Consider the following 23,783-nt stretch of genomic DNA (forward strand, 5'->3'; position numbering starts at 1 on the left):
TATGGAACTTATGTCCTCTTCCACACGTTTTCGAATAAATACTTTTAAAATTATAATTTTGTCGTATCACAATTCACAAGTGTCATTTCACAATTTAATTAAAACAAATTTACGGTGAAATATAATATTTTTCTTCAAATTCAAATATAACAATTATCTAAAGTGGATAAATTAAATGTATTTTATTCATTCAATCTTATGGCCGAAACAACATTTATTTGAAACCAGAGAGATATTTAAGAATATAGAGTCCACTAAAAAACAAACGAAGCTAAGAATATAAGATTTCAGTTCAAAATATAAATGTTGTACCACCGTATATGTTAATGTATATGTATACAACACCGTATATATTAATGTATATGTATAGATAAAAGTATATGTGTTGCATATGATAGACACACATACACACACATGTTGTTCAAACCTGCCAGAACAGAGAATTCCAAAACCAGTTTTTATATGTTATTATGCCTCCTTCAGACCAATCTTACCACAAACTTAAGAAGTGAATCCAACAAGCTTCCCTACTTGCTCTTTTGCTCTTCCAGTTCCCCTTTTGTTCATATATATATAATATATACACATACACATACACACACATGTATGTTGCTCATTTATATAAGCCCATCCCAAACCCCAGTTGAAAGATGAACCAAGCACCGCTCTTTTTCTTGCAACACAATACAAACCCTCTGGCACCTTCTCAGGTTTTTCTCTTCAAGATTTCTCCAAACCTGGAAAAAGGAAAACATAAAATGGGTGTTTGTATTCATCACAGAGGAGTCATTCTTCTTGTTCTCATCAGTTTTTTCGTCCTTGAGACAAATAGCGTTCCGGGTTTAAGATGGGACAGAGGGATGATGCTGCAAATTCTGTCAGTTAAGTCGTCCTTGGCGCGGCACCGGCACCTTTGGCTACAATCGATCCGAACCAATCTGACAACAGAAAGATCGGACGAGGATCTGATCCTATACATAACAGATCAATGAATGTTTGAAGGCAGAAACTCCAGTTCTTCAGATTTCGTTCGACAGTCCGCTTGGTTTCTTCTTCCTTTGCTTCTTTGCCCTTTTTGGTTTTAGGAGAAGATGATAACCTGGAAATAGATTGTACCTTTATTGTTTCTTTCTCACCCTGTTTCCTTCTGTTGATGTGTATAAACTTACTTCTCAAGAGATTTTCATTGAAAAAAGTTTTGTATGATGCACTATGTTTATAATACAGTACAGCAATCTTGATTTTTTATTTTTCCTCCATGACCAGATTCATATAATAAAGCACAGAATCAGATGCAAATAGGTTAGGATCTTAAAGTTTGTCAGTATGAACACCAAATGCGGGTGTCATTTCTGGCAGTTTTAGATAAGCCCAAGAGTAGGAATCCTAGTTTGGTGCAGAAATTTTTGCATGGTCAAGACTTTTCCTTAAGTTATCAGTTGAATTACAGAGAAAGCAGAAAAAAAAAAAGACAACTTAAAACGATAGATAGAAGGAAGAGAAGATGTGCACCTTGAAAGCTTAATTGTATATGTATCTTTCTGCAGAGTATGTTTCCGACCTGTCGTACCTCTTCTTCCTATGAGCATCAAACCGAACCGAAGAAAGCTTACGTGAAACCGAAGCCCAAATCATATCGACTGCATCTCCGGGCCGAGATGGAAACCGATACTCAAAGTATCCGACCACTTGTTTCAACCTTTCCCACTTCTCCGTCCACTGGTCTCGGGTTATCCCTCTAAGAAGATTCACCAAGTACCCTTTCTTTACAGCATCTGAAGCATGAACGAACATGGAAAACCGAGAGTAGTCCAGAACATCTTCGAATGGAAGTTCAATGTCATCGCTGATTATAACCGGAACACAATGGCTCACGATAGAGTCAAAGAGACGGTTGGATGATGGGGTGTCACCTGCAATGTTCAGGCAAAATTTCGAGGAAGCCATTCCTTTGCTAGCTTCGTTAATCCCGTTCCCTTTTACGGTTCCAAAGGAAAAGTGGACATCTTTCTCGTCTTTGAGAAGGTAGTACAGTTCCTGCCGAATAGTTCCACCCTGCAGAGAAAAATTGCGGATCGGGATTAGAGCACTGGCATAATACACATTCATATGCAAATACAATACCAAATACCTCCAAGAAAATCTGAATAAGATCATTTCAAGTCTATCTCAGACATATTTTCATCAGCTTTTGGGGAACATAGTGTACTTTTGTTGGGTTAAATTTGAGCAATGCACCCTTATGGAACTAACCATTTGTTCCAACAAGGATCGACATGTTATGATCCCGTTACGCAAATTGTAACAGAGTAAATGCAGCTTTGAACACCTCAATAGAAAATTCATCAGTTTCTCACCGGATAACAGGAACGAGAAACTCGATACTTACGTCTTTCCGGTAGATTGCTCCTTGGAAATACGCCAATATCGGACGCTTCTCAAATGGGTCAGATTCACCACCAGGTACTGTCTTCATGACGTGCATATAGGGCGCAATCACGTCTTTTGCAAGATTTGCAACCGCGGATGGATATCTTCCGAAATCCGCAAGAACGAAAATTGCGGAACCAAGGGCGTTTCTTGCATAAAACAAACTGTTCGGATGATGAGCCACTATCACATGATCTTTCCCACCAAATCTCTTCCATTCATCCTGACCCGTTAGAAACTCCACCAATCTGTCCTGCAACAATCTGTCAACGCTAGTCGTCCCATTCCCACGGGGCTTAGAACGGCGATTATAACTCAAAGAGGAGAAGAACGGCACAAAAACTACATCGGCTTCACTCGAGTTCTTGACTCTAATTGAACTGCATGGTGGTCTCACTATTTCAGGTGTCTCAGAAGCTAGAATATCAAGTGTAAGCCAATACTCCACACTATGTTGTAAATTCAAACCACCGGGATACGACGAAATCATACTCAGATCCTTCACATTAGGCCAAATCTGAGCCCCTTTTTTCTTCCAACCCATCAAACCAAAGTGAAATTCAGGAGGGAAATCATACATGAACACCTTTAACATAGGCTGGTTTCGATCACATGAAACAAAATTAGAACAAGGCTTCTCACAAGAAGATTCTCCACGAGCACTAACGTGTTTGTCATCATTTAGACGAGAAGGGAACGGGTCGTTCGTGGTGTTGCTAGGAAGAATCAGCTTGAGAATTAATCCCGAAGTGAAGGGAGTATTGGTGTATTGGAGAAAGAAGAGAGAAGAGAAAATGAAGAGCACCATTGAGATGGTAATCATGAAAAGGAGGAACTTCGAGGAGAGCAAGGTCTTTTCCGACATCATCGATCCTCTAAATCAAGTGGGTTTTGTCAGATTAATCACCAGCAGGTGAAAGATTTCAACTTTGGATCATCATCGAGGGACGGACAATGGAAACAGTACCTGGGGAGCTAGGGTTTCAGAGGTTTACACCGGTGAAAGGGTAATGAACTGCCACTGTTGCCGAGAAAGGGTCGGATGCATGTGTTTGTCTGATACAATCATCTAAATGCAATGATTTAGAGGGGGAAAAAAAGCTGAAGAAACACTGAAGATTTCAACTACGTTGTGAACTCGTGATTCTGAACTGCGTTTCTTTGCAAGTGAATTGACTAAGAAACGTGTGTAAAGGGCCTTTCCTCTTTCTTTGGTACACGGTAAAAAAGTTAGTGAAATAGAGTTTTCAAATGGGGCAATTTAGAAACTGTCCTGCTAAACTAGGGTATCAATTTGGCTCCCGACCCGAATCCATAAAACAAACTGGGTTTTTGGATGGGATTCAAATCGAATTTCGAGTCGATACAAAAATGCGACAATATTTTCAAAATAATTAATAAATAAATTTATAAGGAATGAAACGGTTTGACCCGATCCGATTCGAGTCCGATATATATAAGGTCGGATTTCACATTTGGTTGGAACTGTGTTTTACAAAGTGTGCCCAAAATATTTATGTTCTTTTCAAAGTACACATTTTTTTATTTATTTTGAAAATATCCCTTAGCAATGTACCGTCATTTCAACAAAGAGTCGTCACCATTTACCTTAATATGTTCAGATAAAAATTTCAAAAACTGCTCCGTGCAAAGACTATTTTTTTGATCTTTCGGAGATCACTATTCTATTTTTGTATTCAAGAATACGAGGAGTGGTTTGTTTAAGTTATGTAGTATATGTTATTTTTTCTGTGTATAAACAATGTTATAGCTGTTTTTTGTTCAAGTATTTCGATTTCTATTTGTTCAGGGTTTGTTATCGTGGTTCATTTTGGTATTTTTGGTGCTTTTGCGATTTCTCTATTTGTGTTTGTAGTATTTTCCGCTTTAAATTTGTGGTCTCCGAAAGAAATTCGAGTAGTGGATAGAACGATAGAATTCGGACGAATCAAAAAACTCCCCTGATGGGAATATTTATTTTTAGAATCTCGGACCGAACTCCGTCCGCAGGTACACCACCTCGTCCGGGACTTAATTCTAATTGTCCAGATTTCATCATTTCGGGATGGTAAGTTTGGATACCTCTCTGATTTCTTCAGCGATTTTCTGCCCGCTCTGCCTTTATCTCCGGCTATTTTCTCCTACCTTTCTGTCCTTTGGTTTGTCGAGGTTAGCGTCGGTTTCGATTCTGTTAAGGTTAGTGTTAGGGTTTGCAAAAGAAGGATATGTGGGATTCTCGATTCCCTGTTGGTTATGCGTGATTAGGGTTTCCGGTTTCACTGTGAGGGTTAGGGTTTCTGGCCCCTCCGTGTCCGAGCCAAACCCCCTCATTTCTTCAGCGATTACCCACTGATTCTGCCTATTGTTGTTAGTTTCTTACTGTTTTTGTTTCATGCAGCAGGCTGTGGATTATTGCAAAGAAATACGTGGATTACTGTCTTCATCTTCCGAGGTTTAGACTTTCAGTTCTGCTCTTCATTTAATTTTTTTTTCTGGGGAATGAGATGGACAATTTCTCTCACAAGCAAGGAGCATCTTCCATGGTGTTCATTCTCACCGACTTTGAGGTTTTCATCCCACTCGAAATGTGCCCATTTTCAAATTCTTCGTGCTTACTGTACTAATTTTTCAAATTTAGCTTGTACTTTTGATACGTCTCTTCAATACAGAGCTTTGTTTGCTATTCTTAATCCTTTCAGGTGTGATGTATATCAGCGCTCATGTTATGTTATTCTTTCATCTTTGTTGTTGGAGCCTTGTTCTGCTGGAAAGATATTAACTCATACAGTGGCGTTTCGCAATTTGTTTTGTTCTGCGTAGGTATCAAGTTGTCAGATTTAATTTTTGTTTCAGTCCTGGTGAAGGTTGGAATGAAGTAATTCTGGTTAGGTTCCTTGCATTCCGAGGCTGAGACTCACTCGGTCTAAGAGTCCTGACCATTGAAGCTAACACTGTGTTGGACTGACCTTCTCTACATCAAGACCATCTTGAGAGCCGGATTTGCGTGCTGAGTTTGATTTTTGGTCCGAGTACGAAGGGTGAAAGGTAAACCTGATTTCTTCTTTACTCCGCCTTGAAATATATCGCCCCGCTGTTTATTTACTTCCCCTGCCTTCTTCCTCGTAACACTGCAATGGATGTTGCAGAATATGTGCTGAAAAATTTCAGTGGTACAAATAAGCTCTGGGTCCGGATGCAGCATAAGGTGAATTCTAGATCTCCATACGGTTGATCATTGTGTCTAAATTGAAACGTTTTCTAGATTTAAAATCTTAGTGCTTAGTCGACTTTCATCTTCTCTTCAAGCTCCAAGGCAGTGTAAGATATCCCAAAGAAAGCAAAATTGTTTCCTGTCTACGTCTCTTGAGAGCCATCCAGATGTCCGTTTTGAGTTTGGTTTGGGTCCGAGTACGAAGGGTGGTTGGTGAAAGTGATTTTCTTCTATTCTTCGCCTTAAAATAGACTGCCCTTTTGTAGAGATGCTAATTCTGAGATAGGATGCTGTGGAATTTGTGGTGAAAAATTTGGGTAAGGTGAATAAGCTCTGGGTTCAGATGAGGTTAGTTGAGTTTCGGGAACTACATATGATTGATGACTTGAAGAGCTCCCTCCTGATTTTCCCGATGGTGAAGTATATGACGAGCTTTTCTGCATCACATAGTTGAAGACAGATGAATCTGTGAGCTTTTAGAAATTGTTTTGCTTAACTGTTAGAACACAGATGGAACGGCGTGCTCTCTCGTCTGTGTTTGATCCTCTTCACTGCCCTTTTTGTTTTCTGTTCTAGTCTCTGAGATCGTTACAACTCCTTATGATCTCTTAGCAAAACAACAATGAGTTACTCTATTTGATGATCCAGAACGAGTTTTAGTCGGACCAAATTTTTCACATCCTTCGGTTCATACATACATGTGTAATATGTATATATGTGTAAAACCACAAGTGGTGGAAAATACAACATATCACGACTGAAAATACCCATTTTCCACAAACATCTGAAGGTAAGATACACGAAGAAAAACCGTACACGATAACACTGAGTCCATGTTCGTTGCTGCTATTACCCTTGCTGTTGACATGAAAAGTTGTATAAAAACGTCTTCAACTATGTGATGAGTGAGAAATTCAGGTCTAATCCGAATATCCCACTCATAAAAAACGATCAAACAATATAGTAATAGGATATATATATATATATATATATATACACACACGTTATACAACAATCAACTCATTCAATCATGATCCTAGTTGCAAATAATCCAAAGAATAAGTTATCAGATAACAACCATCAGTTTTCCTCTAAGCGCATCGCACGAATAGATCAATCCAAGCGAATCAGCATTATTCTTGTCTTACACACAAACATATTAGTCCAAGCAAGTTGATATGTTAGGACCATTTGTGAATCATTTATATCTACCTTATCAGTAACTGATATCACATTTCTCGAAACTAGGATCAATCCAACTCTTCTCCAAGCGTCAGTCTCTAATGCCATCGACTGTCGGATGAAGCCCCATCTCTAGAATTCCCTATCGCCGGCTATCTGTCTCAGAAGTTCTCATCAGATTCGAGCTCAAACCTTTCAGAGTAAATACATATGATCTCTTTGAGGGATACACTATAACTACGGTCCCAAATTTCGTTGCAGGGCTAATGGAAGGTGCGGATACCAAAGAACCGTACTCCTCCCTATACATCTGTACTGACTCTTTCTTCGTCCGACACAAACTATGTGGATCTTTGGGAATGCCTTAATCGTCCGAGAGAGACGTTGGCACGATGTTAATATCGCTACAATCACATCCATGTCACTGGGATGTGATATCCGTTCTAGATTAGAATGCCTTATGGCAGAGACTACAACCAATTCATTCACGAGATATTGTTGGGTTTTACCAGGATTCTTAACATGCGATCACACCGATCTAGGGTTGGTTTCTAGGTTTAAAGCAATAAAAGAAAAGATCAAAACCTATCCATGAAACTATCCATGCAAAACCCGAAATAACGTGTGTATCACATGAGTATAGAATACTTACTTCGAATCTGATGCAACTTGAAATAGAACGATCTGAGGTCTATTTTAATCACCTAGTATTGAAGATACACTCTCTTTACACGTATCCACTCTTGCGGAAAGGATTCCAAACACTTTGGAATAAATCTGATGGGATTAGTGAAGAAAAGGGGTCTCAGAGACTCGAGATTCATTCCCGAGAGATAAAAATCGAAGAGAACATCTTCTCTAGAGTTTTAAGGTGTCTCCGCCGGACTGAGACACATCACTCATGTCACTCCGAGCTAACTCAGCTCAGGTCCGCCAGAACCAGAAATCTTGGTTCGGGTCTGATCAAGTCTTGGTCAACCTGACCAAGCTCCTTCTCTCGACGGACAGATGCTCTGACATGTCTTCGCTTCACCTAACTTAGAATGTTCGGGATCGATATCTACACAAAATTGAGATGTTTCTGAATTCAATTATCTCGAATAGCTATGGATAATATGCAATAGTTCATGTATTGGAATTAAATTAATTTAATTATATTTTTATGAGTATGCATTCAATCCCATTGTTCAATGTTGATGACAAAGTCCATTAATTGTTGAAAAGATACGAGGCCCATAGAAAAACATCAGTAGATGAAGATAAAGATAAGACAAAAAACTTAGTGTTAGAGAATGACTCAAGCTTATGTAAGAGATCAGAGATTGAAGAATGGTTCTGATCGACGTGTAAGAAAGTCTGTAGAAGCAATTTTTATCTTAGCAATTAAGATCAGCTTGTATTTTGAAGTTAACGTTGTAACTTACATTTAGTAGTATGTGTTGTTTTCAGAAAAACGTATAGATGTAAAAATATTTTCAGAAAAATTTCTCTGTTTCTAACTCTTCATTCTTCACTAAAAGAAAAAATCAGATTGTGAATGAAAGTTTTTGAAAAACTAACACTCATCGTCGATGGACGAATAAACATTAGTAATTTTGGAAAACTATGAGAGCAACCGTTGATTCACATACAAAATCAAAACAAAGAAAACAAAAATATGTTAGAAACATAATAATCTTGTATTTTTTCATGATATTTGTTGTTATTTGATTTTATTTTTTGTATTTAAATGGTAAAAAATTCTTATGCATAAGAATAGGACAATTCAGTTGAAGATTATATGGTGAAGATTTGTGGGATTTTAGAAGTAGCGAAATTTTATTAGATTATTTCTTCTGTCTATAAAAACACGTTGATCACTAAAATAAAGTATCATTCTCTCCTCTCTCTCTTAATGGTCCATTTTTCCTCTCTCCTAATGATCTCTTAGTACATTTTTTTTCTTCTCTTAACTTTTTTTTCTCTCTCAATTAAAATAACGGTGCTTTGATATTTTACATCAATTTATTTTGAGATCTTTGAAATTTTTTTATCAAGTGGCATCAGAGTCTGGCCTCTGGTCGGAAGGAACTGTGTGAGTATCTATATCACTCATCATGAAAGGAGCGAGAGAGAACGATGGAGTATTGCAATGTCCTATATTGATGTCGTCCAATTATATGACATGGGCGATAAAGATGGAAGCAATTATGGATATCCAAGAGATATGGGAGGGAGTCAAACCTGTGACAGGAGTGTCGTTGACGAGAAAAAGAATAAGATAACTCGAGCATTCATCTTTCAGACGGTCCAGAAAGATGTTCTTATGTAGACAACGAAGAAGAAATTGGCTAAGAGATTTGGAAATCTTTGAAGTCCCGATATATTGGACTTAATCGTGTGCGGAAAGTACGGTTGCAGACTTTGAAAAGTGAATTCGAAGCTCTGCGTATGAAAGAAGGTGAGACAATTGATGAATTCGTCACGAAATTGAACAGTATGACAATCAAGTACAATAATCTTGGTGTCACCCTTGAGAATGTCGCGCTTGTTAGAAAACTATTCAACTCTGTTCTAGATAAGTTTTTTCAATTGGTTGCATCCATAAAACAGTATTCAGATATTGACAAAATATCGTTCGAGGAAGTGATCAGGAAAATAAAAGCATATGAGGAGCGAATTCGATTACACGATATCGACGACAATTCCGATAGACAATGCTTGCTTATTTATACAGAGTGAAAAACTCGACAAAAACTAGGAGAAAATAATCTTGGTCGTAGATACGGGAGAGGTGAACGAGATATTAACGATGGTACCAAAATTTGTAGGGAAAAAAGTCATATACAATGTTTTAATCGTCAAATATTTGGACATTATGCCTCTGAATGCCCTAGATCCAAGTATGAAAAAAATGATAAACAAGCTCACCTCGTGAAAAAAGATAAGAACCGATATTATTGTGATGGAGATTTATGGTTGGCATGAAATAAAGAGATAATACAAGATTAGGAGGGAAAATGTTATAAAAATAATAATCTTGTATTTTTTTTTTCATGATGTTTGCTTTTATTTGATTTTAATTTTTGTATTTAAGTGGTAAAAAATTGTATCAATTGAGTTGAGAATTATGTAGTGAAAACTAGTCGGATTTTAGGACCATTTAAAAAAATCCCCAAAAAAAACTTTTGCGAAAGATACATTTAAAATATCAATTATCTATAAATGGTCTAAGAACCATTTTAAAAACAAAATCATTGTTAAAGATTGAAAATCCCCAAAAAAACCTTTTGAAAAAGATACAACTAAAATATCAATTATCTATAAATTTAAAATAAACTTCAAATCTTTGAGAAAACATCCAAAATAATATAATTAACTGTTAAAAACATCTATTTAAAACTCCAATAATACATATATTTTAAACAAAAATAAAAATTTGTATAAATGAAAAACTATATTTTAAGTTTAAACTTAAAGAAATATATTTATATTAATAATTTAATATTGTAAATATACATTTTAAAAATAGAGTGAAATAATAAACATTATAGCTTTATAATATTTTTATAAATATTGAGATTTATTTGGATTTGAACGAATTGGATTTTTATTAATAAGACATATTAAATCTCAACTCTAAATTTTTAAATTTATTGTTTAAAATCTCGACTATATATATATAGATAATCATATATCATTTTATAATATTATTATTGTATTATAATATCATATTTTAATTAAAAAAAGTTATAGTTGTAGATATTTTTAATAAAATTGTATTTGTTGATAATTGGATGTCTTATAAAAGTCAAAAGAGTTTTTTTTTTTAATATTTTGTTATAAATGAATATTTATTTGGATTAATGGATTGAGGTTTTAAACTACTTTTAAAAATTTCAAAGTTTTCTGGGTTTTGTTTATGATAAAATATAATGAATATCTTCTTCAAATTGGCATACTAAATGAAGATACTCATAAAACTAAAACGCAACCCTTAATTTATTTAATTAAAATTCTCCACGAGACTCATAAGCAGATGACTCTTACAGTTTTGCTTCACTCAACTTTGTTACCTTTAATTCTCTTAGTAAATCCAACTAAAGCATGAGAGTAAATATATAAGCTAAGGCAGGAAGAATATTGATTTCTTTCTTAGAACAACTCTTGATTATGATCTAAAGGCATGCTAATGAGATCATCCAACAACCATTTCTCGATCAACGACAATGAACCTTGAGTCTCGGTCTCATTGCTTTCCTCTCGGAAAGCGCTTCTTTCAGGCGTTAAATGGGCTTTGCCATCCACTGACCCTGATTCTGAATTGGCGGAGTTTAACGTGAACAGTGACTGATCAAGAGCTCCTCCTTCGACCGAGCTTGACAAGGCATTCTGGTTATTTGACGACGAGTTTGCTTGAAGATGAAGGCCGGATGATTTTCTCGTCCAGCCTTGGAGCAATCGGGAGATATTCTCCTCGCTCGACGCATAAGTAGTCGGAGTGGAAGAGGAAGGCTGATGTGTAGAAGTTTGTTTGTTGTCAAGTGACAAAGCCTCACGTAGGGCTTTTTTCGCCATGTTAATATCTGTCTGAAGCTTCCTTTCCCATTGGCCTTTGTCGGGAAACCGTCTTTTCGGTCTGTTACAAGGCTCTTCCGTGTCCGACTGAAGCTTCTGAAGCTTCTTTTTCAGGTGAGTGTTCCAGAAGTTCTTTACATCGTTGTCGGTCCTCTGAGGAAGGTAAGACGCTATCGCAGCCCATCTTCACATTCCAATCACAAAAGAACAAAACATCAATTAACTAATCCTTTGATTAGGAGCTTGAAGAATAATATAATGAAATATATGATATTGCATAGTCTAAAATATGTGATGACTTTATCATTTCCGCTTCTAGTCGGTGAACCACAAATGAAGAAACCAGATGTTTTGTATTCACCTATTTCCCAGAAGGGCTTGGAGGTGGATGATGATCTTTTCTTCATTTTCGGTGAAATTCCCTCGTTTAATTCCCGGTCTCAGATAATTAGTCCATCGAAGTCTGCAACTCTTGCTGCATCTTAGCAATCCTGAAGATTAAAAAAGAACAATACGTTAAGGAAAAAAAAAAGATAAAAGAAAAAGAAAAAGAAATACAAGAGCTGGACAAATTCAGTCATAAATGTGTTCAAACTCAGACACAAAACAGAAACCATGCTTTAGGACAATTGGAGATTTTGTAACATCAGCCGCTTATCAACCAACGCTTCTTTAATACTTGCAACAACCAAAGAATTAACACATAAAGAGAGCTAGAAGAAGAAGATGATGGTGATGAAGAGCAAGAGCAAGATCAAGACCTGTATTTTCAGGAACCATTCTCCAGTTACCGGGACCGTGTTCTTGAACGTAAGAGACCAATATTATGTCTTCCTCTGGCGTCCATGGCCCTTTCTTGACGTCGGTATTTTCGCTACAAGGCGGTCTCCCCATATCCACGCGCGCCTTGTCTATCTCTTATCGTGTTTTTTTTACTCAACGCATATATACAGACACAGGATTGTCGTAGACCTATATATCTATTGATGTATGAACACTAGATTGGATTTTTCCAACAAGGGTCTTCTCACGATCTCTCATTTTTGGACTTCGAAGACCATTTCTTTATCCCCATTAGCTGTTTTCTTCTTCTTCCCTGGCTTTTTCTGCTTATACAAAGAGGTGCAGGAGTAGTTGGATGTCGATGAGGAAGGCAAGCGTCACGGGTTGTCTTGTCTATATGTATATAAAGAACCGCATACACAGTGTATGCGCGTGTGTATGTATAGGCGTATGTGTCGAATTCTACGGAGTAGCGGGTTTGTTTTCATGTAAAAGACCAAAAGAGAGGTTTTACAATGTATTTTGTACGCTGACCAAAACAAGCTTTCTTTCAAAACAAGAGTCAATACGGACAGCGAAGAGCATTTACTCATTTGCTTCTGCCAAAAAGTCAGCCTCTCTCTATCTTTCTGGTATTCACAGTAAGTTGCACCGAAACACGGCTAATTGTCTTTTTTTTTAAAAAAAAATTTTAAAAGGGTACGTGGAAATCTTTATGTTATTTACGCAAACGAGACCTTAAAAAATGAGTTTATTTTTAGATAAATTAAAAAAAAAAAGCATAATGCTAAAGTTTTTTTTTTTGTTGTAATAAGACATGTGTGTTGGAAGAACTAGTTTACCATTAGATAAAACATTAGAACCAACGCCCATATCATATAACCAATATATCTACAACTCTTGTTCCAATATTAAATTATATACAATCAATATATTTGTTTTAAATGCGTAGGAAAATAGCACTTATGATTTCAAAAGTTACTTTTAAGTGAATTTTAATGTTTGATTTAATTTCCAAAAGTACACTTTTGTTTTAACAAATCATAATTTGATCCGAAAGTGTAGTTTCCACTATATTGTACAAAAACAAACCCTAGGGAGAGAGGAGATTTTTGGTCCAAAGCCAAATCGAAATCTATTAATATAGAAAATTTCTAACTATCACTGAAATTGAATCAGTGTCCAACGTTTGAACTATATATCATCAAGATTTGCAATATACAGTATATATCTAGTGACCGGATTCATTAATTGTTACACATTATGATTTGATACGGAGTCGCAATATGGTCATGGATACGTGTGAGTTGTCTGGGCTCGGCAACAGATCTGTGATAGAGAAAACTCGCAGCACTTCTCCGGGAGCAGAGGAGAGGCCGAGAGCTCACGAGGGCTGGCTCGTCGGCACGGGGAAGCAGATCTCGAAAGGCTCGGGAGCAACGGCTGGAAAATGCTGCGGCCGCTAGGGTTTCGCACGAACCCTAGATCATGCAATAGAGAGGCTGTTCGGTTTCAGAAAAAGAAAAAGAAAACAGTTTCTGACATCATTTTACGTTTTGTTGTTTAGTACTGTGCGGTTTTAGGTAGATTTTGTGTCTTACATTATTAACACGTCTTAAACTAATAGACGATATTTAGAGGAATATATTAATGTATGCGAAATATGAAAAGCTGAATTCAACACAAAATCTAAATCCACGTGGAAATTTAACTGAGGAAATAATACCAAAGGGAATTAGAGATGTATCTTATAGCTTAGATTCTTATCCATTTCCCGAAGGCTGGGATTCAAGCCATGTATATGAATGTGTGAGTTCATACGTAATATAAGAACAGTGAAATTACAGTGGTCAACTTTGCAATAAAAAACGTACAAGTTGAATATCGGTGTTATATACAAAATTTGTATATACATACACCGATATATAAGTGTCTCACTAGTGTTTTGTGAATGATGTTCGTAAGGAGTACAAATGTAATTTCCTGGGGTTTTAATATTATTTAGATGAAAAAGTATGGAGCTATAGTCTAAGCGAATGGGTTATTGGATGCACTAATTAATAATAAGATGAGGAGTATTAATTTAGTTTTATTGGGTTACACGTTACTAATTTTATATAAATTAATTTAAATAATTAAAAAATAATCTTAGCGGTATCAAGGATTCTTAATCCAAATGCCACTAATATAAGGTTATCTTTTGGATGGATTGGACATCTCTCTCTCTCTCTCTCTCTCTATATATATATATATAATTGAAGAGTCAAATATAAGCTTCTTTTTTTCCTATAACGGTTGCTATATATTGTATTTGTATTTTTTTTTTCAAAATAAATAGGAAAGATGCAGCTCCAAAAAAGGATGCACTATCGTTACTAAAACTCCATGTACAGTTATTAATATTTAATACCCATTAGTAACTTAAAAAAATAACGTTAGCGTTAGAATAGGGCCAATAGGCAATCTTAACATAGCACTGATTAGGGTTACAGATCTTATCGCTAAAAGCAAACGAGGGATAAAGTTTAATATTTTATTGCTAAAAGAATATGATTTTAAAGTTTCATGTAATTTTTCAAATAAATTTCCAAATTTGTTTGTAATAAAGAAAAAATATCGAGTTAAGTTAAAAAGAAACAGTATTAGTAATTATATTCTTTTCATGCTGTTTTTTTTTTAAATATATGTAAACTTCTAAATTAAATTAATTAATTTTGATTTGAGCTTTAACTAATCTAAATGCTCGAGCATAACAAGAGAAGAGAGTAAGTGTTTCATCAATATATTTATTTGCTATAGAGGTCGTTGGGAATTCTATTAGCAGTTGTTTTCCATTGTAGACGATTTTATTGTTATTTTTTTAGCGTTTAAATTAGTTCTGAGTTAAATCAATTTAATATATATATATTAATAAAATGATTTATTAGATCTAAAATCTACGAACGTCCCGTCCAAGCGTACCCATCGTAAAAAAAAACTTGCATATATGGCAATATGACACAGCATGGCTGGGTCCGTTCCATTATAAGCTAGGCAAATTGCCAATTTGATCCCACGGCTTAACAGTTTTGAATCTTATTTAATTTTAAATCTAACTTATTCAATTTGTGTCAGTCCATTTATTAAAATTGAAAGAGGTCTCCCTCAAGTCTACTTTAATTTCAACTTACATTACCAGTACCTCACTCCATACATGCATACATACATGCATGCATGCATACATACATACATACATACATACATACATACATACATACGTACATACGTACATACGTACGTACATTTCTTTATTTTATACGTATTGCATTTCTTTATTGGCATCAAGAAACATACGTAGTGTATTTGCTTATCTATTTGATTTTGTATTCGTATTTGATTTTTGTGCTTGAAATATGCCTATTAATATAGCATAGCTCTTTTTAGGCGTCCATTAAACATTGGTAGGTCTATAAGGATTTCAAATTTCCGATATGTATCATTTGGTACGCATTTTAGTAATTATTTAAGATATTTTAAAATAATTAAAACTTTAATTACATAGTACGGAAATTATCAATTGGGCAACCACCGATTCTCATGCGTGTATATACCATTAATAAACAATTAAATATAATATATTCCATTTCTTTTTCATCTTATATCACCTTATCTAAACCCATGGTAACCGAGCAATCACTTGAATTCTTCAAATACGACATTTCGTACATTTTTTTTTGTAGATTCTTTTATTTTATAATAATGTTGATTAAAATAAAGTTCACATGTTTTATATAGGTCACGATGGGGTGATTACATAATATATTATTATATATGTAGCTAGAAAACTTAAAAATACTATGATTTTTAAAATGTTAAAAAAAGAAGCAATTCGAAAGAACGTCGACGGGACCAAGTAAATGACGGACAAAGTCAGTGAACAGTTGAACTTTGGATCCTCATAAATGATTAGTAATTATTATTTTTTAAATCTGTAGCAAATATATATATAATGTAATTTGAGTAAAGATCATGAAATTATTGAAAGGACACGTGGACGGTGGTGATTTAAGGATGGTGTTTATCGAATATTTAAACTTAAAGAATGGAAAATGAGGGTTTATGTGACTTTGTGAACAATTAGAGCCTCTCTAAAGTATAAATTATAATGGAGCCTACATTATTTCACTACCAAATCCAGTTACAACATACATATGTTTACACGAAGAATGAAGGGTTTAAAAGTATTCTTTTCAAAGAACAAAACCTATATATTCAAAGTAAAATACATTAAAAAAATTGTACATATTCACTAAATGGTTGAACAAAGTTTAAAATATATATAATATTGTAAATTGAATAAAAAAAGTTTGTTGTACACAACTTTTTTTAATGGAAAAAATAATATGTACAAATATATTTTATATAAATATTTTCAATATAACTAATAATATCATTCTATTTAAAATATAATTTTTTTTCGTTTTTTTATAAAAAAAAAATCATGATAAAGGCTAAATTTTCTCCATACAATACGTATGTATTCGAGTAGAGGTATCAATTTTGACCTGAGACTTGAGGTCCTAAGTCCGACTCTGTGTTATCTCGAGGTATGATGAGTGTTGAGGATGTTCAGCGATGTAGATGACACGGACAATGATCGATTTCCCAAGAACCATTAAGACCAAAGGGATACAGGAATGAATCGAACGCATCAGAATTAGATAGATCCTAGGGCTATATAGGTATGAGACTATATAGCCTGAGATAACTTAAAAACATTAGTTGACCTACTCATAGCAATAAGGTGCATCTACATTTTCGGTTGATTATCCCGAGAGAACTGCAAAGTTAAGTGTGTTAATTCTGAAGCAATATAAGGATGGATAACCTATTAGAAAATGTCTCAATATGCATGCGATATTGGTTGTGATGCTCTAGAGTGATCTGTGATATGACATTTGATCCTTTTGTATTGATTCATTGATTTATGAATGTATTACTTTTCTCTTATATGATTTATATATCAATATCATTCGGTCATTGCAGGATGTTTCTAAACACTCTGGTTAGTCATCAATGTGGGAGAGATGATGAATTAAAACCACCATGAGATGTGATTAATGATCATAGAGATGATCATGCGCATTGGATGCAAATCACAATCATGGGTACTCATTGGGAATGAGTGATTGGATGATCCGCATGAGATTGTCACATAAACACGAGTTATGACTTGAATCTTATATAGCGGTTCATTCTTAAATCCTTAGACCTGAGATATCTAGAGTATCTGACATGAAGATTAGTGTGTTTTGATTACGTCAAACGTCATCTTTAACCGAATGATCATAACAACGTTGATCAGATACGTTTACAAGTCATGTGAAGATAATAGACAGTCAAGCCGATATTTATCACCTCCTTAATAGAAGAGATATCGTTGGGGACCTCGTGGAAATCAGACTATATATGAAAATGCATGGTCGTACTTAAATGAATCGTTCATCTACTTTGTCAGTCGATTTGCCAGACGAGAAAACAGTTGAATTTGAAGGGTGGCTGGCTTCATCCTGTGACAACCCAGATTTCCAAAGTTAGAAAAAAAGTCTAGACCAACTGGTCTATGAGATCAGATCGACCGGTCCATGAGACCAGACCGACTGGTCCAGGCTGTCGGCAGTACAAGACAAATCACAGAAACCTAAACCAACCGGTCTGTGTCCAAACCAACCAGTCTGAGTTCTGGGCAGGCAGCAACAAAAGTCGTGATTTGTTGTCCGGATCCGACCTAAAAGCGACCTGCACTTTCCATTTTTCAACCAAAAGCCTGGTTTGTCGACCATAGGGATGTAGGACATGATTTTTCCGGTCATTGGTTCGAATTTTCACCCAGATCTGCCTAATTCGAGCTCTACTTACCCATTCTTCCTCTTCATTCTTCTTCATATTCAAGCTCGGTTTTCTCTCTCAAATCCGAAGAATTTCACACTGTTCCTTGCTTCTACAGATCAAGAAAAACTCCAACAAACTTTCCATTTGACTCCCAACTCAAGAGGATAACCTAAAGTGAATGAATTCGAGTTTAATTCGGAAGTCTGTTCATATGGTGTTTTAGGTTTTTGGGTATTTTCGTTCGAAATTGATAATTGATTCGTATTCTATATGAGATATATGAGTTTTGGTGAATTACCCAGAGGAAATCGTGCATGTTTAAGTGATTTTCCTGAAATTCGAAAGCTAGACCAATCGGTCTAGGGGTAGACAGTTCAGTCTAGGGTTCCAGAGGAACTCACGATGTTCGGAGGTTAAAGACGTCTTGCAGATCTTCGGTCTAGGGTTCCAGAGGAGCTCACGATGTTCGGAGGTTAAAGACGTCTTGCAGACCGACTGATCTGCAAGACTAGACCAACCGGTCTGGTAAGACGGAAGCTCCAGATTGACTGGTCTAGATTTTCGGACCGACCGGTCTAGGATACGGTACACAGACAAGTCCAGGAGGAATAAAAGGCTTGGACCGATCGGTCCAGTAGTTGGGATCGACCGGTCCAGAAAAAAATCAAACTGAAATTCTAAAATTCGCAGAATGAGTTGGGTGAGGGAGAGAAAAACTAAACCAGTCGATTTAGACATTAGACCAACCCGACCCAAGTGAAAAAGAGGAAAATAATAATTTAAACCCCCAAAAGACATGGATCAAATCGGTTCAATATTCAGACCGAATGGTCCAACCCGAGAAATAATAACCGGGTTAAATGTTAAACTAAACCAAAACAAAATACTCAGATCGGATCTCACGTAGTCTATACCTGAAATAGAACATCAGGTAAATCTAAAAACCATGGGAATGAACCGAACTGGTTAGGTCAAACCGGAGGTATAATTGAGTAAATTTAATGTAATGAACTAAAAAGAAGTATAAAAATTATTACAAGAAGAATTAAAAGACTACGCAAACGGAAATGCATGTATAGTAAATCAAGCATATAAGTGCTTGTGAGTGGAGTAACTGGCATGGCATTAACATTAATTCGGAAGGATTTAAATTAATGTTCAGCGCATGATTGTAGAAAAAGGATATATGTGGTTGAAAGCATGATGAGTGCGAGATTGCATCTCATCCATAGGACATCCGATCCGGATCGGCCCCCATCCATATTGGATATGATTGTGATTGTGGCGATGGTGTAATCGCGCCAATGTCCGAACGATAGGATAGATATGGGCACCCGATGACTTGCGTAGATAGCCCGATTGTAATCAGTACTATTGCACGACGAGGAAAATATAGTTCTTTGTAACCGTGCCAACATTTCCGATAGCGATGGAACAAATTCCGGGATAGAGCGGTCCTCCTAAGGATGAGGCATTATACATATCTGAGATTCGGGTAGATCGGAGTCTCTCGAGGAGGTGGTACGGATATTCTATCAAGTTCGGGCATGGATCTTACAAAAATTTCCGCGGTGGATGGTCGATGAGGGGGATTCGCAGTGGTTGGCTCTCCCGTTATAGTCGATAGTGTCGGTTGGAGCCGACATCTGGTGAACTCCGATATTGAGAGGTGACATCAATACCGGAGCGAGGTGACACGCCTAGTATTGAGATGTGACATTGATGCTAGGGTAGGGTGATTTGTTTGGGTGGAAAAAATATGATTATACTGAATCTGGGTAATTGTGATAGGGATAGATTCCGAGGAGAGAAGTGGTTGGGCTATATACATGGAGAGTATATGACCTACACATGAGGCGCGCAGAGATGATTTGACGAATTACGTCCTGCGACTTATCGTACATACTTGATTGTGATTGTTGATATGATTCATGTGATTCTTGATTAGATTATTAGCATATATACATGTATTGTTTTCCCTTCCTCCATGAGAGCTAGATCTCCGGATTACACCCGAGTTCATTCTCTACGAAATTAGCTTAGGACGTTGTTAAACAACGTTTCAAGTCGGGAGTAGCAGTAGCCACAGAGTGGAAACGGAGACCCTAGACAACATGTTTGTTGATCATGTATAGTTATGTACTATGATACAATTATGCTTATGAGAAATGGTTTTGTATTATATCGATGATAGACTTTTACGGGTTGTAATAATATTATCGCTACCACTTGTATAATTATAATTGGAATAATGTATCATATACGTATGTATGAATATGTTTTTCTTCCGCTAATTCTGAAAAAGAAAAGTTTTAAATTTCCGTAGAAATTTGGGATTATGTTTTTATTTTAGTCGTCCATATGATGCAACTCGTATTGCAGGATACGGGTTACGGATGCCACAATGCCCTTGTTCAACAAATGATATCGCAAGACAAAGGATCAGAACTCGAACTGTTAGTGCCTTGGTTATATCACCTCTAACTCAATTCAAGGTGGGTGGTCATGGCGTCTTGCTAGAGGCTAACCAAGATTTGTGGTTCGCAAAAGGTTTCCAAAATCACTACCATTGAGAATGGGCCTACATGATCACACATCGCTAGGTATGAACTTATATATGTGTTGGGTTATCTACGGGTTCCTAGCATGCGATCATATCGATCTAGGGTTTGGTTTACTAGGTTTCATGCAGCGGAAGAAAAATCTAAACCTAGTCAAACGTCACACGCAACCAAACTCGCAGAACCCGAAAGATCGTGTATATCACCGAGGGAATCGTTACTTACCTCGTTCTCGATGAGACTTGAAGTTTATTTCGATTCGGGGCCTGTTCTAAATCACCAAGAGCTGAAAGTACAGCTCCTCTACACGTATCCACACCGACGGGAAGGATTCCAAACGATTTGGAACGAATCTGCTACGATTAGTGAAGAAAAGGGTAACTCAAGAGACGAGATCCAATCCCGGGACAATAGAAATCCAAGAGAACAGCATCTCTAGGGTTCTAGGGTGTTTTTTTGAGTTTTAGGTCGACTCTCTTATTAAGTTTGGACGAAACCCTAAACTTAAATAAGATCAGAAAACCCTAAAATCGAATTTTGGAAATATTCCGGATCCCGGTCCGCCGGACCAGGAGCTTGGTCCGGCGGACCAGGCTTAGTCCGAAGCACGCGGACCGGCTGACCTGAAGGCTTGGTCCGGCTGACCAAGTGTGGTCAGCTCCGGACCAAGACCCTTCTCGGTCTTTCGGTCCGCCTGGCCTCAGTCTCGGTCCGCCTGTCCTAGAATCTGGTCAGCGGCTGACCAACTCTTGGTCAGCCGGACCAGGCCTGGACAGATGACCGCGGACCGAGCTTCCGGACCTCCCGGACTGACCAAACGTGGTCCGGGGCTGACCAAACTTGGCAGCTCCGGACCAACACACTGAAAACTCCTTTTCATGCTCGTTTCGGTCAAATCTCGTTTCCATTCTTCGTATTCTTCACGTATAAGTCCATCCCTATTGGTGTGTGACCCTGTAGGCCCATTCTAAGTGGTAGTGACTTTAGGAACCTTTCCCGAACCACAAGTCATGGTTAGCCTCTAGCAAGACGCCATGACCACCCATTTAGAATTGAGTTAGAGGTGACCTAATCAAGGCATTAACAGCTCGAATTCTGACCCTTTGTCTCACGATATCATAAGTTGAACAAGGGCATGGTTTGAGCCACCCGTCAACTTCAACTGCTTTCTCGTCTTGGCAAATCGACTAGTAAAATAGATGCAACTTCATCTATAGCGTGGCCACGCGTTTTCATAGTCCGACTTCCACGAGAGGGCCCAGCGATATCTCTCCTGTTAAGGAGGTGACAAATCCCATATTGCATTGTCTACTATCTCCATATGATTCGTGAACGTATCTGATCAACGCCGTTATAATCATCCGGTTAAAGACGACGTTTAACGCAGTCAAGACACGCCACTCCTCATATCAGATACTCTAGACATCTCAGGTCTGAGGATCCAAGAACAAACCGCTTTATGAGATTCAAGTCATGACGCTGTCCATGTGACAATCTTATGCGGGTCAACCAGTCACTCGTTCACAACGAGTACCCATGATTGTGATATGCATCCAATGCATCGATCACAACTCATGCTAGTCTTAATTCATCATTGTTCCCACAATGATAACTGACCAGGGTGTATAGAATCATTCTGTAATGATTCCAGGATACCGAAATATAACAAACATGCCAATCATATAACGGGAAGGGTAATGGATTCATAAACTAATGAATCAATACAAAGTCAAATTGTCATATCACGGATCATCCTAGAGCATTACAACCAACAATCTCCCACTATGCTCTATGATCTATGGGTCGGCAATATTATCATCTGTTGACACTCTGCTTATCTTCACGTCTCCTCTGTCGATGATTTCTCTGATCAAGTGAAATCGCCTGAGTATGTGTTTGGATCTCTAGTGTGACCGGAGTTCCTTAGCTTACGCAATCGCATCATTGTTGTCACAGTACAACTCAATGGGATCTGTAATGCTAGGAACAACGCCCAGGTCTTCCACGAATTTCCTGATCCAAACAGCTTCCTTAGCTGCATCCGATGCAGCTATATACTCGGCTTCTGTAGTCGAATCTGCAACGGTTGGCTGTTTGGAACTCTTCCAACTAATAGCCCCACCGTTCAGGTAGAAAACATAACCTGACTGCGATCTGAAGTCATCTCTATCGGTTTGGAAACTAGCATCGGTATAACCACTTATAGCGAGCTCGTCTTCCAATCCGCCATACACCAAGAACAAATCCTTAGTCCTTCTCAAGTACTTAAGGATGTTCTTGACCGCAATCCAGTGAGCCTCACCTGGTGTAGATTGATATCTACTAGTCATGCTCAATGCATATGATACATCTGGACGAGTACACAACATGGCGTACATGATGGATCCAATTGCCGAGGCATATGGAATCCTACTCATGCGCTCTTGCTCATCCTGTGTCTTTGGACACTGAGTCTTGCTAAGAGCTACGTCATGTCCCATTGGCAAGGCACCCCTCTTGGAGTCTTGCATCTTGAACCGATTCAAGACCTTGTCAATGTATGTACTCTGACTTAGACCAAGAAGCCTTCTCGATCTATCTCTATAGATCTTGATTCCTAGAATATAGGCGGCTTCTCCTAAGTCCTTCATCGAAAAAACTGATCCTAGCCAGGATTTTACTCCTTGCAAGGTAGGAATGTCATTTCCGATGAGCAATATATCATCCACATAAAGCACAAGGAAGACCACTGCGCTCCCACTGACCTTCTTGTAAACACATGGCTCATCTTCGTTTTGCAGGAAGCCAAACATTTTGACTGCCTCGTCAAATCGAAGATTCCAGCTCCTCGAAGCCTGCTTCAGTCCATAAATGGATCTCTGAAGCTTACACACCTTCCTCGGACTCTTAGGATCGACAAAACCCTCGGGTTGTGTCATGTACACATCCTCGAGCAAATTCCCGTTAAGGAATGCGGTCTTGACGTCCACCTGCCATATCTCGTAGTCATAATACGCAGCTATAGCCAGCAGAATCCGTATGGATTTAAGCATCACAACTGGTGAAAAAGTTTCATCATAGTCTATACCATGAATCTGCCGAAACCCTTTCGCAACGAGTCGTGCCTTATAGGTATGCACGATGCCATCCATGTCGGTTTTCTTCTTGAAAACCCACTTACATCCAATAGTCTTAATACCATCGAATGA

General features: G+C 37.3%; 2 protein-coding genes and 1 long non-coding RNA gene across 9 annotated transcripts; 1 reads left to right on the top strand and 2 right to left on the bottom strand.

The window, feature by feature from the left end:
- Window positions 1-349: 349 nt before the first annotated feature.
- Window positions 350-3,610, bottom strand: LOC104808330 (probable arabinosyltransferase ARAD1). 2 transcript variants are annotated; one of them, XM_010534009.2, is made up of 3 exons: window positions 2,390-3,610; window positions 1,513-2,055; window positions 350-737 (listed from the first exon to the last, which is right to left on the bottom strand). In XM_010534009.2, the coding sequence occupies exons 1-2, from the start codon at window positions 3,296-3,298 to the stop codon at window positions 1,522-1,524; spliced, it is 1,443 nt and encodes a 480-aa protein (XP_010532311.1). In that variant the 5' UTR covers window positions 3,299-3,610; the 3' UTR covers window positions 350-737; window positions 1,513-1,521. The 2 variants fall into 2 exon arrangements, with proteins under 2 accessions (XP_010532311.1, XP_010532309.1); XM_010534007.2 differs by having other exon boundaries at window positions 350-1,099; window positions 2,390-3,609.
- Window positions 3,611-4,086: 476 nt separating this feature from the next.
- Window positions 4,087-6,320, top strand: LOC104808331. 6 transcript variants are annotated; one of them, XR_770922.2, is made up of 4 exons: window positions 4,087-4,498; window positions 4,829-4,997; window positions 5,251-5,475; window positions 5,577-6,320. It is a non-coding gene; the product is annotated as an uncharacterized LOC104808331 (long non-coding RNA). The 6 variants fall into 6 exon arrangements; XR_770923.2 differs by having other exon boundaries at window positions 4,832-4,997; XR_770924.1 differs by lacking the exon at window positions 4,087-4,498 and adding an exon at window positions 4,505-4,599.
- Window positions 6,321-10,782: 4,462 nt separating this feature from the next.
- Window positions 10,783-12,530, bottom strand: LOC104808332 (myb-related protein 306). Its single transcript, XM_010534010.2, has 3 exons — window positions 12,142-12,530; window positions 11,742-11,871; window positions 10,783-11,564 (listed from the first exon to the last, which is right to left on the bottom strand). The coding sequence occupies exons 1-3, from the start codon at window positions 12,272-12,274 to the stop codon at window positions 10,958-10,960; spliced, it is 870 nt and encodes a 289-aa protein (XP_010532312.1). The 5' UTR covers window positions 12,275-12,530; the 3' UTR covers window positions 10,783-10,957.
- Between the last annotated feature and the right edge of the window lie 11,253 nt (window positions 12,531-23,783).

The sequence above is a fragment of the Tarenaya hassleriana genome, unplaced genomic scaffold (assembly GCF_000463585.1).
Source record: "Tarenaya hassleriana unplaced genomic scaffold, ASM46358v1 Cleome14, whole genome shotgun sequence".
NCBI lineage: Eukaryota > Viridiplantae > Streptophyta > Magnoliopsida > Brassicales > Cleomaceae > Tarenaya > Tarenaya hassleriana.